Source organism: Bombina bombina, chromosome 12 (assembly GCF_027579735.1).
Source record: "Bombina bombina isolate aBomBom1 chromosome 12, aBomBom1.pri, whole genome shotgun sequence".
In the NCBI taxonomy this organism is placed as follows: Eukaryota; Metazoa; Chordata; class Amphibia; order Anura; family Bombinatoridae; genus Bombina; species Bombina bombina.
The window spans coordinates 104,384,451-104,404,274 of NC_069510.1; the positions used below are offsets into that span (position 1 = coordinate 104,384,451).

General features: G+C 40.1%; 1 protein-coding gene across 1 annotated transcript in view; it reads right to left on the minus strand.

The window, feature by feature from the left end:
• Positions 1–6,241: 6,241 nt before the first annotated feature.
• FOXP3 (forkhead box P3) overlaps positions 6,242–19,824 on the minus strand; it is a 58,644-nt gene continuing 45,061 nt past the window's right edge. Inside the window, exons 9-13 of the mRNA XM_053695472.1 lie at positions 15,550–15,630; positions 12,308–12,461; positions 10,563–10,639; positions 8,629–8,730; positions 6,242–6,492 (exon numbers count right to left, since the gene is read on the minus strand). Coding sequence (XP_053551447.1) covers positions 6,367–6,492; positions 8,629–8,730; positions 10,563–10,639; positions 12,308–12,461; positions 15,550–15,630 — 540 coding nt within the window. The 3' untranslated portion in view covers positions 6,242–6,366. The remainder of the gene's footprint in view (positions 6,493–8,628; positions 8,731–10,562; positions 10,640–12,307; positions 12,462–15,549; positions 15,631–19,824) is intronic.

The following is a 19,824-nucleotide window of genomic DNA, read 5'->3' on the forward strand; positions in this document are numbered from 1 at the left end:
AACCTTCCAAGACAATAATTTATTGTCTACTTCATGTATAGGCTCCAACGGAACCCGTGCAAAACCTAAAGAACAAGATTTAAACTCCAAGGAGGAGCAATAGATCTAAACGCAGGTCTGATCCTAGCAGAGCCTTAACAAGTGACTGCACATCAGGAAGCTCAGCGAACCTCTTGTGCAGTAACACAGACAGGGCCGAAATCTGTTCCCTCAGGGTACTTGCAGAAAAGCCCTTTTCCAGTTCATCCTGGAGAACAGAATAAGTAGGTCCTCCTTACCTTATGATAGATGCGATGAGCAATTAGCTACAAGCTTGAGAGTAAAAATAACACTCTCAGAAAACCCTCTCTTGGCTAGGACTAAGCGTTCAATCTCCACGCAGTCAGCCTCAGAGATCTAGACATAGATAAACAAAGAGACCTTGGTCAGCAGATCCCTGCAACAAGGTTCCACAAACCATATCCTTCACGGCCAAGACGGAACAATCAGTATTACTGATGCCTGCTTGATTCGAGCCACTACACTAGCAAGTAGTGGTAATGGCCGTAAAAGAAAAATTAAATTGAACATCCAAGGCCCCGCTAATGTATCTGTTAGCTCCGCCTGAGGATCCCTGTACTTCAACTCATATCTGGGTAACTTGGTAATGAGACGTCATAAGATCTTCCTCTTGAAAATTTCCGCAAACACTCGGGATGGAGAGACCAATCCCCCAGATTAAAGTATTGTATGAGGAAATCCGCTTCCCAGTTGTCCACACCCGGAATGTGGATCGCTGACAGCGAACAAATGTGGGTCCCCGCCCACTCCAGAATCAGAGACACTTCCCTCATAGCTGAGGAGCTGATGGTTGATGTAAGCCACCGATGATATATTGTCTGATTGGAATCTGATAAACTGGGACGAACCAAGCAGAGGCTAAGCCTTCAGAGCATTGTATATTGCCCGAAGATCCCAAATGCGATCAGGAAGGAGCTTTTCCTCCTGAGTCCATAAGCCCTGTGCCTTCCTGGCACCCCAAACAGCTCCCCATCCTGACAGACTTGCAACCGTAGTCACAATCACCCAGGATGGTCTTCAGACGGATATCCCTTGGGACAAGGGATCCGGACAAAAACACCAAGACAACGATTCTCTCGATCAGTTGTCCAAAAAAATCTGTTGAGACAGATCAGAATGATCGCCGTTCCACTGCTTCAGCATGCGCAGTTGCAACAGTCTGAGGTGAAACCTGGCAAAGGAAATGATGTCCATGCTGGACACCATAAGACCAATCACCTCCATACACCGAGCCACAGATGGCCTTAAGGAGATCTGTAGGGCAAGACATGTCAAAGCTAGCCTGCAACGTCTCTGGTCTGTTAGAAATATTCTCATGTCTATGGAGACTATTATAGTACCTAAGAATTCTACCCTGGTACTTGATACAAGAGAACTCTCTCTAGATTTATCTTTCATTCATGAGATCGAAGAAGACAGAAGAAAGATTCTGAATGGTCCACTCTCCAAAAAAACTTCTTAAAGAATGCTGCGTAAGCCGGGAATCAAACCAGGGTCAACTACTTGGAAGGCAGCTATGCTCACCACTATACCAACTAGACCAAACAGAAGATCAATAAACTGGAAGTGCTGGTCCAGGAACGCAAACCTTAGGAACTGGAAGTGGTCCTTGAGGATTGGTACGTGAAGGGAGTATCCTTCAGATCTATCGTGGTCATGAACTGCCCTTCTCGAACGAGAGGAAGAATGGACCTATTGTCTCCTTCTTGAACGAGGGGACATTTAAAAACTTGTTTAAGCACTAAAGGTCCAAATCGAATTCCCTCCTTCTTTGGAACCATGAAAAGGTTTGAATAGTATCGCAAACCTCTCACTGCGATAGGCACCGGGACAATAATTCCTAAGAGGACAGATCCCGTACGCACCCCAGAAAGTCTTCCCTCCTTTCTGGTCAGGAAGACAGGAGAGGGAGGAGGAACTGCCCTTGGGTGGCTGAGACTTGAAACCTATCTTGTAACCCTGAGTTATGACCTCCAGGACCCATGGAACCTGCACGTCCCTGAACCAAGCGACTAAAAAGAGCGACAGTCTGCCCCCTACACGATCCAGACGAGGACCGGGGACCGCTCATTCATGCTGACTTAGACTCAGCGGACTTCTTGCTCTGCTTGGATTTATTCCAGGACTGAGCCGGCTTCCAAGAGCTCTTGGTTTGCTCAGGCTTAGCGGAGGACTGCTGACATGGGCTTTATCAAAACGAAAAGAACAAAATTGTCCCTTAGACTCATTCATATTTTCTTGCGGTAGAAGGGCACCCTTGCCCTCTGTGACCGTGGAGATAATTGAATCCAGAAATGGACCAAACAAAATCATTCCCTTAAAGCTGTTGGGAAAGAAGTCTAGACTTAGAAGTCATATCTGCCGACCATAACTTCAGCCAGAGCCCGACGGGCCTGAACAGAAAAAGCTGAAGTCAAATAATCTGCCTAATAGCATTACAGATAAAAGAATTAGCAACCCTTAAGGCCGTAAATCTTTTCTGAGTAACGTCGAGGGGACCTCTTCACCCCCCGATCAATCCTATAAGGAGTCACACCAGAAGGTAGTTTCTCCAGCAACCGCAGCAACGGCCACCTCCGGTTGAAACAAATATCCCGTATGTTGAAACAACTTTCTTAACAGAGTTTTCATCCTTTATCCATGGGCTCTTAAAACAAAGAGCTATCCTCAAACGGGATAGTAATACGTTTAGCAAGGGTGAAGATAGCGCCATCCCTTTTAGGGACGGAATCTCACAACTCCATTGAGAGTCCAGGACCGGAAACGATTTGTTAAAGGGAAAAGAGAGGAAAAATCCAGTCCCATTTATTCTTAATAATATTCGCCATCTAACAGGAGCAGGGAAGGATAAGGTACCACCCTGTCCTCAAACTCTATCCAATTTAGGAATCAAAGGTTCCTCAGGCAATTTGGCCTCTGAAACCACTGAATTCACCAAAAAACTTCCTTTAGAAGAAAGCGCAAATTCCTAAAACTAAAGTCTGGTTCCTCCCCAACCGGAGGTTTAGAGGCAGCAGATTCCGACCCAGAATGTTCATACTCTGAAGTCTCAGAAAGAACTTCATCCTCTGATAACCTTATCAGTTAAATCCAATAAATTATCTGATGTACTCTGGGAAGGAGTGCAATATGTAACCTTTTGCTTGCGCTTAGCAGGGTGAGGTAAAGCATTAAAGGCCGCAGACACCGCCGTCTGAGCTCCGCAGTAACGTCTGGTGAGAAAATGGCCCTCTCCAGATGGAGGATAGCAATGCTATGAGAAACTGCATGTGTAGAGAGATAAGCATGTAGGGTACGCACCTCACTTCTGGATAGTTTCCTATCTAAAGGGTCTTTAAAGGAAGTACTATCTTCCATAGGAATAGTAGTACGTTTGGCAAGAGTAAAAAAAGTAGCCCCCATCAACTTTGGGGATCTTTTCCCAAAACTCCAATCTAGCTGCTGGCAAATGATACAATTTTTTTAAACCTTGAAGAAGGGATAAGAGAAGTACCAGGCCTATTTCATTCCTTAGAAATCATATCAGAAATAGCATCAGGAACTGGAAAAACCTCTGGAGTAAACACAGGAGGTTTATAAACAGAATTTAAATGTTTACTAGTTTTAGTATCAAGAGGACTAGTTTCCTCAATATCTAATGTAATCAACAACTCTTTTAACAAGGAACGAATATACTCCATTTTAAATAACTAAGTAGATTTGTCAGTGTCAATATCTGAGGAAGGATCTTCTGAATCAGATAGATCCTCATCAGAGGAGGATAATTCAGTATGTTGTCGGTCATTTGAAATTTCATTAACTTTATGAGAAGTTTTAAAAGACCTTTTACGTTTATTAGAAGGCGGGATAGCAGACAAAGCCTTCTGAATCGCATCAGCAATAAAATCTTTTATATTCACAGGGATATCATGTACATTAGATGTTGAAGGAACAACAGGCATTGTACTTTTACTGATGGATACATTCTCTGCATGTAAAAGCTTATCATGACAACTATTACATACCACAGCTGGAGATATAATCTCCACAAATTTACAACAGATACACTTAGCTTTGGTAGAGCTGTTATCAGGCAACAGGGTTCCAACAGTGGTTTCTGAGACAGGATCAGATTGAGACATCTTGCAAATGTAAGAAACAAAACAACATATAAAGCAAAATGATCAATTTCCTTATATGGCAGTTTCAGGAATAGGAAAAAATGCAAACAGCATAGCCCTCTGACATAGAAAAAGGCAAGAGGCATATAGGAATGGGGTTTAAAATAATGAAATTATTTGGCGCCAAGTATGACGCACAATGCAAAACGATTTTATTTGGCGCTAACAACATCCAGAAATTACACACATTAGCGTCATTGCAGACGCAACCTTGTGCAAGGAATTTCGGCGTCAACTAAGATGCCGGAAATGACGGATTTGCGTCACTGGACGTACCTATGCGCCAAAAAAATTATTGCGCCAAAAATGACGCAATAAACATCGGCATTTTGCGACCTCGCAAGCCTAATTTTGCCCGCAAAATTTTAATCAAAAAGCAGATAATTTGAAAAAAAGACTATACACCAGGTAAGAAAAATATTTTCCTAAATATGATTTTTTCCCCAAATATGAAACTGATAGTCTGCAAAAGGAAATATACATAAACCTGACTCATGGCAAATATAAGTACAATACATATATTTAGAACTTTATATAAATACATAAAGTACCAAACCATAGCTAAGAGTGTCTTAAGTAATGAAAACATACTTACCGAAAGACACCCATCCACATATAGCAAAAGGGAGGTAGGAGATGAATCTCTATGACCGATAACAGAGAACCTATGAAAAAGATTTCCCGCAAGGAAAACCATAGAATTCAATAGGTGATACTCTCTTCACATCCCTCTGACATTCACTGTACTCTGAGAGGAATTGGGCTTCAAAATGCTGAGAAGCGCATATCAACGTAGAAAATCAAGCACAAACTTACTTCACCACCTCCATAGGAGGCAAAGTGTGTAAAACTGATTTGTGGGTGTGGTGAGGGGTGTATTTATAGGCATTTTGAGGTTTGAGAAACTTTGCCCCTCCTGGTAGGTTTGTATATCCCATACATCACTAGCTCATGGACTCTTGCCAATTAAATGAAAGAAAAAGGGATTATCTATCTTTTTAATCACTAACTATCCGGGAGTACACTGTCCCTTTTAAATAAAATTATCAAAAATGAATATGTTTCCCTGCCTGAAAGTCACAATCTTCTCTGCTTGTATTTTTTGTTTATATTACTGTACTATCTTTCTGAGGGTACTTTGTATACAAAAGTATTAATAATGATATAAAACTTCCTTTCAGTTGCATGTATAAGCTGTATTATGACATGTAAATATTACCTAAATGACATAAGATATTGTTGTTTACACTTGGTTCCATCCCCTTTTCAAACTGTCCCATTTTAAAGATGTAACTTATCCAAAATCCAAACATCTTCGGAAATCCAAACCTTTTTCCGGTCCCAAGCAGTTTGGATAAAAGGTTTTCTACCTGGATATCGTTTCCATTACAGCTCTGCATTCTGTGTAGTGATTTGCAAATGAACATTACTCAGTGGTCCTGCAGTATTACAAGCAGGAATTCCAGTACTGTTTTTACAGGTCTGGGGTCTAATATTGTAATTATGCTAAGTAATGATTCTATAAACTATGTGTTAAAAAAAACACCCAATATGTTTTTATCTCCCTTTGATATTTATGTAAACATCTCATCTCACAGTTAAATTATATAATAAAATATAACTGCACAAAAACTAGGATTTTTAACACAGAATCTTTTCAGTTCATTACCAACTATCTGTTCCCCATAACCTTAGGATGAGCCTGATATTGCCATATTGTGTAGGGTCTGTGCAGATGCATACTATTAACCCTTCCCACACCCTGACACAAAAGTGTTTTGTGGGAATATTACGCAGTATCTATAAAGTATGTGCCTCCCTCCCAAATGTTGGGAGAATGGATCATGTGAGAGCTATGTCCTTACATCCCAGCTCTACACTACAAACACTGTACAGTCTGTCACATTCACTTGAAAATAAAATTATATTTAACAAGGTGCAAGAGCCTGGGGCAATGCAGCTGACTAAGAGCACTGGCAGACAAGGGTTAAACTGAACTCTAGTCAAACACAACATGGACACAAGACTAGTCAAACTTTATTGCCAAGTGGGGATTTACACAGCAGTAACTTATAAAGGGGAGGAATGCATAAAAAACAAGGAAACCCGTGTGTTGGGATCCATAGACAGACAACCAGGTTGTGACTCAGTGAAAGCTCCGCACAGCCTTCTTCCTCTGAAATTCCATCTCGTCCACCATCCACACGGCTCCCTTTATATTCTCTACTCGCACAAAACATTTATGGAGGCTCAAGTTATGTCTCACTGCATTCTAGGGAATGGAGAATGAGAGGCAGGGTTAGAAAAGACCGTTATTCCATTCAGTTTGCAGAGGCTTAGATACAAGGTAATCACAGAGGTAAAAAGTGTATTAATATAACTGTGTTGGTTATGCAAAACTAAGGAATGTGTAATAAAGGGATTATCTATCTTTTTAAAACAATAAAAATTCTGGTGTAGACTGTCCCTTTAAGTATGTGTTAACCCGTTACGCAGGTTTTAAACACAGTTACATGAAAGCAATACTACAATAATAAAGTGCTCTAACAAATTAAAGGGACAGTCTAGTCAAGATTAAAGTTTCATGATTCAGATAGGGCATGTCATTTTAAACAATTTTCCAATTTACTTTTATAATCAAATTTGCTTTGCTCATATGCTAATTTCTAAACCCTTGAAATCTACTTCTTATCTCAGTGCATTTTGACAGTTTTTCACAGTTAGACAGCGCTAGTTCATGTGTGACATATAGATAACATTTTGCTCATGCCCGTGGAGTTACCTAGGAGTCACTGATTGGCTAAAATGCAAGTCTGTTCAAAGAACTGAAATAAGGAGGCAGTCTACAGAGGCTTAGATACAAGGTAATCACATAGGTTAAAAGTGTATTAATATAACTGTGTTGGTTATGCAAAACTGGGGAATGGGTAATAAAGGGATTATCTATCTTTTTAAACAATAACAATTCTGGAGTAGACTGTCCCTTTAAAGCATTTCACTTTTGCATTTTTATGTCCCTTTAAACACATATAAGTCTGTTTTCATTACAGATAACAACTTCCAGGGCACCAGTCGGGGAACCTAGTTATAACCAAACAGGTTTGTGTGCACCCTGAAAATACAGATTTTTTAGAATCCACACATTAGAAAGAGGTAAAGTCGAGTGGAAAACACAGGCCCTTCAATACACTCACAAACATAAAAAAGCAAATCTGACAATCTGTGCTGAACCCTTATACTCTTAGCTGGGTGTGTCAGGTAATTGCTGTTTGCACTAGAATAGTGCACCAATACTTAGATACATACGCATGCAATAAATAATACACCTTTAAAGGGATGCTACACTGATTTTTTTCTTTAATGATTCAGATAGAGCATGCAGTTTTAAGCAACTTTCTAACTTGCTCCTATTATCAATTTTTCTTCATTCTCTTGCTATCTTTATTTAAAAAGCTAAGGAGCCGGCCCATTTTTGGTTCAGTACCCTGGATAGTGCTTGCTTATTGGTGGCTACATTTAGCCAACGATAAGCAAACATAACCCAGGTTCTGAACTAAAAATCGAATGTCTAATTCCACCCTATTTCCCTTTATAAAGCTTTGCCTGGGTACAACACCCATTATTATTAGGTTTTTTTATGTACTAGCAGAACATAAAACAGGATTTTTTCCTTACCGATATATTTATTTTCTTCATGTTTAGAGTGTATAAAAGTTAGACATGTGCATGGCGAAAAAATTCGGTTCGGATCGATTCAGATTTTTTCGAATTTTGGTTCGGAGCGATTCGAATTCTGAAAAAATTTGAATCAATTCGGTTCGGATTTGTTTCGGATTCAAATAAATTCGGTTCGGTTTTGTTTCGGATTCATTCGGATTCAAATAAATTCGTCTGGATTCGGTTCGGAAATTCGGTAAGTGTTAGGTGGGATTAGACTAGTATTATGTACTAAATTCGGCTGGATTCGGTTCGATTCGGAATTTCGGTAAGTGTTAGGTGGGATTAGATTTATACTGTACAATAGTTGTGTAATCCATGGCCATCCGAATTTACCGAATAAATCCGAAGTAATTCGGATTTATTCGGTAAATTCGGCAGTATTATAATTCGGAAATTCGGTTCGATCCGAATCGCCAAATTTTCCGAATCGATCCGAAACGAATTGCACATATCTAATAAAAGTTTTTCTCGCTATATGCCAGTGATAATGCCCTTTGAACTAACTGATATATAACAGCTTAAAACCAGGTGTATTCAGGGGAAAGTAAAAAACATTTTTGAGTGAAACTTGTGGTTGGGGATTTAGCAGATTTTAAAGCCTTTGGAGTTATTGATTAGCCTGTTGTATACAGTCCTGTAAATCACTAAAAACAAAGGCAAAGTTGTTTGAGATAAGTGCGCCTCTTACCTTCCAAGTCGCAGAGTTGAATCTAAAATACGCAAACATCCTTGTGAACCAGTGGTAGATCTCACTCAGTGCCAGCTGCCTTTGCGGCGACTCTAGTATGGCCTAAAGAAGACGTAGATCTTAGCCATGTGACATGATGCTGCACAGACAAACTGAGAAGCTGAATATTCTGCTATAACTGTCAGCTTAGTAAAGAAGTAGGAGAGAACTTATATACCTCTCTGTCATACTGGGCTGGTCAGGGCATATTTACTACACATGCTTAGTGATGTTGCTAGTAAAAAAACAAAAAAAAACTTTGCAATATACTTTCACTAATGTTTTTCTCCTTTTCCTTTAATCTAACGCTAAAAATTATGACCATTCCAATTTCTCTTAGAGATGTAAGTGCACACTCAAGACTTAAAGAGACATTAACCACTTTGAAATGGTAATATAAAAAGATAAATTATGTATATATATATATATATATATATATATATATATATATATATATATATATAAATAATATCTTTGCAATATACTTTCATTATTTATTTTGGTCCCCTTCCCTGTAATTCCATTATGAAATTGTTAGCATTTCAATTCCTGTTATAAATGGAAGTGCAGAACACTGTTATAGTCCACACAGCCATTGGCTGCACACTCTAGTGACCTATTTATAACTGTCCCTAATTGGCCACGGCAGAGAAGGTAACTTAAGTTACAACATGGCAGCTCCCATTGCTTTATAGGCATTAAAACTTTACACTTATTTTGTCACTATTTAAACAACTAATGAAACTTTAAAAAATACATCTACTTGTTATTCTCAGACTAATCTTTTCTTTGAATACATCATTATATCTAGCATTGATTTTGTGTTTAATGTCTCTTTAACATATATTGCACACAGTCATTGACTGTCCCTAGTTGGCCTCAGTAGAAAAGGAAACCTGTGTTACAAAATGGTAGTGACCATTGCTTTACAGCCTTTAAAACTTTACACTTTTTTTCAATATTTAAACAAATAATATTTTAAAAAGCACATCTGCATATTATTCTCAGGATAATCTTTGTTTTCAATATATCATTCCATAACATTTAAAGGGACATAATACTCATATGCTAAATCACTTGAAACTGATGCAGTATAACTGTAAAAAGCTGACAGGAAAATATCACTTGAGCATCTCTATGTAAAAAAGGAAGATATTTTACCTCACAATCTCCTCAGCTTAGCAGAGTAAGTTCTGTGTAAAAAGTTATACTTCACCTGCTCCCAGCTGCAGGTAAAAACAAAAAAAAATGAAGAAATGAACAGCAGCCAATCAGCATCAGCAGTGCTGAGGTCATGAACTCTTACTGTAATCTCATGAGATTTGACTTAACTCTCATGAGATTTCATAGTAAGCTTCCTTTACCTGATTGGTGAAATAATATGAGAGTTCACGAGGCTCATCCCCTAAGCTGTCCCAGGACAGACACACTAAAATGCTGCTTAGAAATCCTTTACAATGGGAGGTGGCTACTGAGGAACTTTTGAGGTAAAATATCTTTCTTTTTTACATAGAGATGTTCAGGAGATATTTTCTAGTCAGCTTTGTACAGCTATGCTGCATCACTTTCAAGTGTTTAAACATTTGGGTATTATGGCACTTTAATTAGTGTTTCATGTCCTTTTAAAGGGATAGAAAACACATCTTGCTTTTGTGTAAAAATTGAGCTTTCCTACGCTCCCTAATTTGCAGCACTTGCAGGCTATAGATTTTGTTTTTTGGGATTTCTCGGGAGTGGGGGACAAAGCACAATTTTAGACAAATCCAAGTGGTATTTAATGTTCTTTTAATGATCACGGTTAATTGGTTTGTAATTTATGCAAATTGGCTATAACCTCTACGCTCCCTTTTTTATATACTGTATAATATTAACCTGTAACACACAGTTTTACTTACCCATCGTATAAGAGAGGCATACGTAAAAGGAGGTCTGACAGTGTTGGTTTTGTAATACTCAATACAGTTTGCTGCATCTGCAAATGATGAAAAAAGCAAAACAATATTCTTTATATGTGCAAAGAGGTAAGGGCAATACAAACACTTAAAGGAACAGTCTACCCCAAAATTGTGATTGTTTAAAAAGATAGATAATCCATTTATTACCCATTACCTAGTTTTGCATAACCAACACAGTTATATTAATATATGTTTTACCTCCGATTACCTGTATCTAAGCCTCTGCATAATGCCCCTTTATCTTTTGGCTGTTTACAACTTGCATTTTAGCCAATCAGTGCAATCTCATGTGTAGCTCCACAGGAGTGAGCACAGTGTTATCTATATGGTACACATTAGCTAGCTGTGTCTTGCAGTGAAAAGCTTATAAAATGGTCTGAGATAAAGGCAGTCTGCAGGGGCTTAAAAACAGGCAGAGATTTAAAGTTTTAGATTTTATAATGTTAATATAACAATATTGGTTATACAAACCTGGGGAATTTGTAGTAAAGGCGTTATCTATCTTTTTAAACAATAAAACATTTGGAGTAGACTGTCCCTTTAATTACAATGTTTAAAGAGAAATTAAACACTAAATAAATCATTGCTTGAATGGTGTATTCAGAGCAAAGATTAACCTGAGAATAATTTGTACATGTATTTTTAAAAATTATATTAGTTGTTTAAATATTGAAAAAATAAGGGTAAAGATAATGTCTATAAAGTAGTGGGCGATGCCATATTGTAACTTAAGTTACCTTTTCTGCTGAGGTCAACTAGGAATAGTTATAAATGACTTACTAGAGTGTGGGAGGTGGGTGCGTGGCCTAGTAAGGGAGGTAGGGGCACAGGGGTGGAACTACTGGCGGTGCAGCTGCTGCCACTGCACTGAGGGCTGAGGGGGGGCACGCAGAGTCCCAGGAGCTCAACTTGCTCCGGTTATGCTGTTCCTGTAATATACTTTTTATACTGCATATATATGAATAGTTAAAATCCACTCACAGTGTTGGATCTGGGCAGGTTGGTCTGCATATAAAGAGAACTAGTTTAGGAGGTGGATATCTCCTAATGAAAGTATACACTTATAGCACTCAGGGAGTTTGATGAGACAATATTATGATCTTACATCAGATCTCTAACTATAATATGCAGTTTTGTCAATATTGCCAATCTCATATGAGACATGGACAGATGAAAAGAATATAATTAAAATATAACTTTTATAATGGTCTGCATATAAGGTACACAGGCGCCAGCGGACGGCCTGAAATATACTTTACATGCATTATTTTTTAATGGGCACACCATCCATAATGCGTATGAAATGCAATGTTTGTTAACAGTTTAAACAAATCTGTTTACTGTCCCATTATCGACCAGATTACAAGTGGATCGCTATTTAATGCTCTCGCATGAGCGTTAGCTGTGCTAGAAGTAAGCTTTTTGCGTGCGTCGGGTTTTGCCCATATTATGAGTTAAAAATAAACTGGTTTTGCTTGCTCAATAACCTGATAAGCGCAAAAAGCCAAACTTAGAATAAAGCGCGAGTGATAAGCTATTCCCCCATTGAAGTCAATACAGCAAAAAAAAGTGCTAGGTGTCTAATCTCTTTTTAGAGGGCTCCTTCACTCATCAGATGCAAAAACTACACACGATATTTAGTATAGTAAACATTTTTTGTCTTGTTATCCTACATAAAGACGCACTCTGGAGGATGCTGGTGTTGCCCCAAATTTGTCTTCTCACAGTCAGATTTGTGTCTGAGAAATCCTTCGGCACTGGGAGAGAAAGGTCCAGGCCTGTCCTGGCACAGATACCAGGATACACAGGGATCAGGGTGGTACCGTGCTCACTCTGCTTCTGGAAAAAAAAAAAGGATACAAGATTTGTCTAAGGAGCAATGATATTCATAACTTTCTACATTGCATTTAAAGGGATATGGAACACAAAAAAATGTATTTAATGATTCAAATAGAGCATGCGATTTTTAAACAAAAACTTTATAATTTACTTCTATTATCAAATTTTCTTTGTTCTTTTGGTATCTTTTGTTGAAAAGCAGGAACGTAAGCTTAGGAGTCGGCCTATTTCTGGAGCACTATTTTGCAGCAGTTTTGCAAGAATGGTATCCATTTGCAAGAGAACTTGATAGTGATAATAAAAGTAAATTGGAAACTTTTTTTAAATTATATGCTCGCTCTAAATCACAAAAGAAATGTTTTGGGTTTCATATCCCTTTAAATTAAATAACTGATGGCAAAGACTTGTGACTGATGGCAGAGACTTGTGACTGATGGCAGAGACTTGTGACTGATGGGAGAGACTTGTGACTGATGGCAGAGACTTGTGACTGATGGCAGAGACTTGTGACTGATGGGAGAGACTTGTGACTGATGGCAGAGACTTGTGACTGATGGCAGAGACTTGTGACTGATGGCAGAGACTTGTGACTGATGGCAGAGACTTGTGACTGATGGGAGAGACTTGTGACTGATGGCAGAGACTTGTGACTGATGGCAGAGACTTGTGACTGATGGCAGAGACTTGTGACTGATGGCAGAGACTTGTGACTGATGGGAGAGACTTGTGACTGATGGCAGAGACTTGTGACTGATGGGAGAGACTTGTGACTGATGGGAGAGACTTGTGACTGATGGCAGAGACTTGTGACTGATGGCAGAGACTTGTGACTGATGGCAGAGACTTGTGACTGATGGGAGAGACTTGTGACTGATGGCAGAGACTTGTGACTGATGGCAGAGACTTGTGACTGATGGCAGAGACTTGTGACTGATGGCAGAGACTTGTGACTGATGGGAGAGACTTGTGACTGATGGGAGAGACTTGTGACTGATGGCAGAGACTTGTGACTGATGGGAGAGACTTGTGACTGATGGGAGAGACTTGTGACTGATGGCAGAGACTTGTGACTGATGGCAGAGACTTGTGACTGATGGGAGAGACTTGTGACTGATGGCAGAGACTTGTAAGTGATAGTACATGCTTGTGAGTGATGGCTCAGAATTGTGAATGATGGCAGAGACTTGTGAGTGATAGTACAGAATTGTGAGTGATAGCAGAGACTTGTAAGTAATACTACAGACTTGTGACTGATGGCAGAGACTTGTGACTGATGGCAGAGACTTGTAAGTGATAGTACATGCTTGTGAGTGATGGCTCAGAATTGTGAATGATGGCAGAGACTTGTGAGTGATAGTACAGAATTGTGAGTGATAGCAGAGACTTGTAAGTAATACTACAGACTTGTGACTGATGGCAGAGACTTGTGACTGATGGCAGAGACTTGTAAGTGATAGTACATGCTTGTGAGTGATGGCAGAGACTTGTGACTGATGGAAGAGACTTGTAAGTGATAGTACATGCTTGTGAGTGATGGCAGAGACTTGTGACTGATGGAAGAGACTTGTAAGTGATAGTACATGCTTGTGAGTGATGGCAGAGACTTGTGACTGATGGAAGAGACTTGTAAGTGATAGTACATGCTTGTGAGTGATGGCAGAGACTTGTGAATGTAAGTATTGGCAGATACTTGTAAATGATAGTACAAACTTGTGATTGATGGCACAGAATTGTGAGTGATGGCACAGACTTGTAAGTGACAGTACAGACTTGTGAGTGATGGCAGAGACTTGTGAGTAATAGTACAGACTTGTGAGTGATGGCAGAGACTTGTGAGGAATAGTACAGACTTGTGAGTGATGGCAGAGACTTGTGAGTAATAGTACAGACTTGTGAGTGATGGCAGAGACTTGTGAGGAATAGTACAGACTTGTGAGTGATGGCAGAGACTTGTGACTGATGGTAGAGACTTGTAAGTGATAGTACATGCTTGTGAGTGATGGCTCAGAATTGTGAATGATGGCAGAGACTTGTGAATAATAGTACAGACTTGTAAGTATTGGCAGATATTTGTAAATGATAGTACAAACTTGTGATTGATGGCACAGAATTGTGAGTGATGGCACAGACTTGTAAGTGACAGTACAGACTTGTGAGTGATGGCAGAGACTTGTGAGTAATAGTACAGACTTGTGAGTGATGGCAGAGACTTGTGAGGAATAGTACAGACTTGTGAGTGATGGCAGAGACTTGTGAGTAATAGTACAGACTTGTGAGTGATGGCAGAGACTTGTGAGGAATAGTACAGACTTGTGAGTGATGGCAGAGACTTGTGACTGATGGTAGAGACTTGTAAGTGATAGTACATGCTTGTGAGTGATGGCTCAGAATTGTGAATGATGGCAGAGACTTGTGAATAATAGTACAGACTTGTAAGTATTGGCAGATATTTGTAAATGATAGTACAAACTTGTGATTGATGGCACAGAATTGTGAGTGATGGCACAGACTTGTAAGTGACAGTACAGACTTGTGAGTGACAGTACAGACTTGTGAGCAATGGTAGAGACTTTTGAGTGTTGGCACAGACTTCTGAGCAGTTGCAATGACTTCTAAGTGATTGCACAGACTTGTAAGTGATAGTTTAGACTTGTGAGTGATGGCACAGACTTGTGAGTAATTGTAATGACTTGTGAGTGATGGCACAGATATGTAAGTGATTATACAGGCCTGTGAGTGATGGCACAGACTTGTAAGTAATGGTACAGACGTTGTGAGTAATGCCTCAGACTGATGGTACAGACTTGTGAGTTACAGAACAGATTTGTGACTTATGGCACAAGTTTGTGACTGACAGCACAGACTTGTGAGTGATGGCACAGACTTGTGAGTGATGGTACAGATTTGTGATTGACAGCACAAGCTTGTGATCGATGACCGAGACTTGTAAATGACGGGATGCTAGGCAGTTTTTTTGCCAGGGGGATCACACACATGGTGTGAATGTAATGGAGTGTAGCACATACTCTGGCACCAGGCAGCTCAGCATATGAGCTTTTGCGTTATAGGTTATAAGGATTTCACTTACTGACAAATGCGCTATCTGAGTGCTGAGCTTCCCGTTCAGCTGGTTCTGCATATCATGAAGTCTCTGTTTTTCTACTGCAAGCTGCAACAAGGACAAGATATTTAGTGATAACCCTTTACTTGTTCCGCCGCTAGCGTCACCTCTAGGAATTCAAACCCATTATATTAGCAGTATGTGCACTTTATGTACTATTTAACTGCATAAGCAGCTGTTATGAGCTGTTTATTCTATTTTCATTATTTTATATGTTTTACCAAACTTTTCCTTTTCTTTTACTGAAGTCTTCTCTGAAACTGCAGATATATTACTTCTGTATTTTCCAGCAATTCACTTATAACCTAATAACCTACGTATCTGCATTTTACTAACAACTTGCTTCTAACCTAATAAGTTACACAAACATATAACTTATGTTTTGGCTTTTTCTCATAGATTGTTTTCTAAATGTCTTAAAATCAAGGCCTCTTTGTCTAGTATTATTTTTCCAGCCCAATTAGTATCTGGCCAAATTCCAAGAAAGCATATCTTACTAATTCTAACATAGAGAACCTTTTTTTTTAGTAACCACTAATCACGTGAGATTTATTGGCCAATCATTATTAGCCAATTAGCTCTCTGCTTTGTAAGGAACTGTAATAGTATAAAAATGCATGTAGATGAAAATGTGTAAGTCTTGCGTGGTTGTGTTTTGTGGTGGGACACTGTTGCAACAGTGTAATAAAGATTACCTCTCCTGAGGTGAGCCCTTGTTTGATAAATATCTGGTCTGGACCTCTTTATTACTGCACCTGAGACGAGCTTACTCACGACACAGCCAACAGCTTTACTTTTTACTTCTGTCACCCTGCTAGTATGGCAGCTGTATGAAACCCTCAATACACTTTACCTCCGAAACACGCATTTCCTTCCCTTTTTTCTCAAGTGGGTGACGTAAGAGATGGAAAACGTGTATTTCCAGGTTCAGTAGAGGTAACCACATTTATATAAATAGAGAAGAACAAGTACCCTGATTGAACTAACTCTCAGCTGTTACATGTGTGGATTAAATTGCTTTTTTTTAGATCTGATGTCATTAAAGTAACCGAGGAAATAGACACAATGACAGATTTGCTTGCCTAACCAGCTATAACACCCAAACACAACACAACATACTCAGAGTAGGTGTGCAGATGGCTCATGCCCTATAGCAAGGGTGGCAAAGCTATGGCACAAGTTACCAAGACTGCATGTATAACACATTTGATGGTACTCTGCTTCTGCGATAAAACCTTACAGCTTAGTTTTATTGGTGGCAGTTGCAGTGCTTATAAATCCATGCTACATTTCAGCATTAAAGCTTCAATTGCTGATCTATATTATGGACTTATAAAACAAAGTCAACTTTAACGGTTATTAGTGTCCCTTTAAGTTTAAAAAAAAAACCATAATTTATGCTTACCTGATAAATTCCTTTCTCCTGTAGTGTAGTCAGTCCACGGGTCATCATTACTTATGGGATATTAACTCCTCCCCAACAGGAAGTGCAAGAGGATCACCCAAGCAGAGCTGCTATATAGCTCCTCCCCTCTACGTCACACCCAGTCATTTGACCGAAAACCAAACGAGAAAGGAGAAACTATAGGGTGCAGTGGTGACTGGAGTATAATTTAAAAATTTAGAGCTGCCATAAAAAACAGTGCGGGCCGTGGACTGACTACACTACAGGAGAAAGGAATTTATCAGGTAAGCATAAATTATGTTTTCTCCTGTTAAGTGTAGTCAGTCCACGGGTCATCATTACTTATGGGATACCAATACCAAAGCTAAAGTACACGGATGACGGGAGGGACAGGCAGGATCTTTACACGGAAGGAACCACTGCCTGAAGAACCTTTCTCCCAAAAACAGCCTCCGAAGAAGCAAAAGTGTCAAATTTGTAAAATTTGGAAAAAGTATGAAGAGAAGACCAAGTTGCAGCCTTGCAAATCTGTCCAACAGAGGCCTCATTCTTAAAGGCCCAAGTGGAAGCCACAGCTCTAGTAGAATGAGCTGTAATCCTTTCAGGAGGTTGCTGTCCAGCAGTCTCATAGGCTAAACGTATTATGCTACGAAGCCAAAAAGATAGAGAGGTAGCAGATGCTTTTTGACCTCTCCTCTGTCCAGAATAAACGACAAACAAGGAAGAAGTTTGGCGAAAATATTTAGTTGCCTGTAAATAAAATTTCAGGGCACGGACCACGTCTAGATTGTGCAGAAGTCGTTCCTTCTTTGAAGAAGGGTTCGGGCACAATGATGGAACAACAATCTCTTGATTGATATTCTTGTTAGTGACTACCTTAGGTAAGAACCCAGGTTTAGTATGCAGAACTACCTTATCTGAATGAAAAATCAGATAAGGAGAATCACAATGTAAGGCTGATAACTCAGAGACTCTACGAGCCGAGGAAATAGCCATTAAAAACAGAACTTTCCAAGATAATAGCTTGATATCAATGGAATGAAGGGGTTCAAACGGAACACCCTGTAAAACGTTAAGAACTAAGTTTAAGCTCCACGGTGGAGCTACAGTCTTAAACACAGGCTTAATTCTAGCCAAAGCCTGACAAAAAGCCTGAACGTCTGGAACTTCTGACAGACGTTTGTGTAAAAGGATGGACAGAGCTGAGATCTGTCCCTTTAAAGAACTTGCAGATAAACCCTTTTCTAAACCTTCTTGTAGAAAAGACAATATCCTAGGAATCCTAACCTTACTCCATGAGTAACTCTTGGATTCGCACCAGTGTAAATATTTACGCCATATCTTATGGTAAATTTTCCTGGTAACAGGTTTCCTAGCCTGTATTAAGGTATCAATTACTGACTCCGAAAATCCACGCTTTGATAAAATCAAGCGTTCAATTTCCATGCAGTCAGCTTCAGAGAAATTAGATTTTGATGTTTGAAAGGACCCTGAATTAGAAGGTCCTGTCTCAGAGGCAGAGACCAAGGTGGACAGGATGACATGTCCACTAGATCTGCATACCAGGTCCTGCGTGGCCACGCAGGCGCTATTAGAATCACCGATGCTTTCTCCTGTTTGATTCTGGCAATCAAACGAGGAAGCATCGGGAAGGGTGGAAACACATAAGCCATCCTGAAGGTCCAAGGTGCTGTCAAGGCATCTATCAGGACCGCTCCCGGGTCCCTGGACCTGGATCCGTAACAAGGAAGCTTGGCGTTCTGGCGAGACGCCATGAGATCCATATCTGGTTTGCCCCAACGTCGAAGTATTTGGGCAAAGACCTCCGGATGAAGTTCCCACTCCCCCGGATGAAAAGTCTGGCAACTTAGGAAATCCGCCTCCCAGTTCTCCACTCCTGGGATGTGGATCGCTGACAGGTGGCAAGAGTGAGACTCTGCCCAGCGAATTATCTTTGATACTTCCATCATCGCTAGGGAACTCCTTGTCCCTCCCTGATGGTTGATGTAAGCCACAGTCGTGATGTTGTCCGACTGAAACCTGATGAACCTCAGAGTTGCTAACTGAGGCCAAGCCAGAAGGGCATTGAGAACTGCTCTCAATTCCAGAATGTTTATTGGAAGGAGACTCTCCTCTTGAGTCCATGATCCCTGAGCCTTCAGGGAATTCCAGACAGCGCCCCAACCTAGTAGGCTGGCGTCTGTAGTTACAATTGTCCAGTCTGGCCTGCTGAAGGGCATCCCCCTGGACAGATGTGGCCGAGAAAGCCACCATAGGAGAGAATCTCTGGTCTCTTGATCCAGATTCAGCGTAGGGGACAAATCTGAGTAATCCCCATTCCACTGACTTAGCATGCACAATTGCAGCGGTCTGAGGTGCAGGCGTGCAAAAGGAACTATGTCCATTGCCGCTACCATTAAGCCGATTACCTCCATGCATTGAGCCACTGACGGGTGTTGAATGGAATGAAGGACACGGCAAGCATTTAGAAGCTTTGTTAACCTGTCCTCTGTTAGGTAAATTTTCATTTCTACAGAATCTATAAGAGTCCCCAAGAAGGGAACTCTTGTGAGTGGTAAGAGAGAACTCTTCTCCTCGTTCACTTTCCACCCATGCGACCTTAGAAATGCCAGTACTAACTCTGTATGAGACTTGGCAGTTTGAAAACTTGACGCTTGTATCAGAATGTCGTCTAGGTACGGAGCTACCGAAATTCCTCGCGGTCTTAGTACCGCCAGAAGAGAGCCCAGAACCTTCTTGGAGCCGTAGCCAACCCGAAGGGAAGAGCTACAAACTGGTAATGCCTGTCTAGGAAGGCAAACCTTAGATACCGGTAA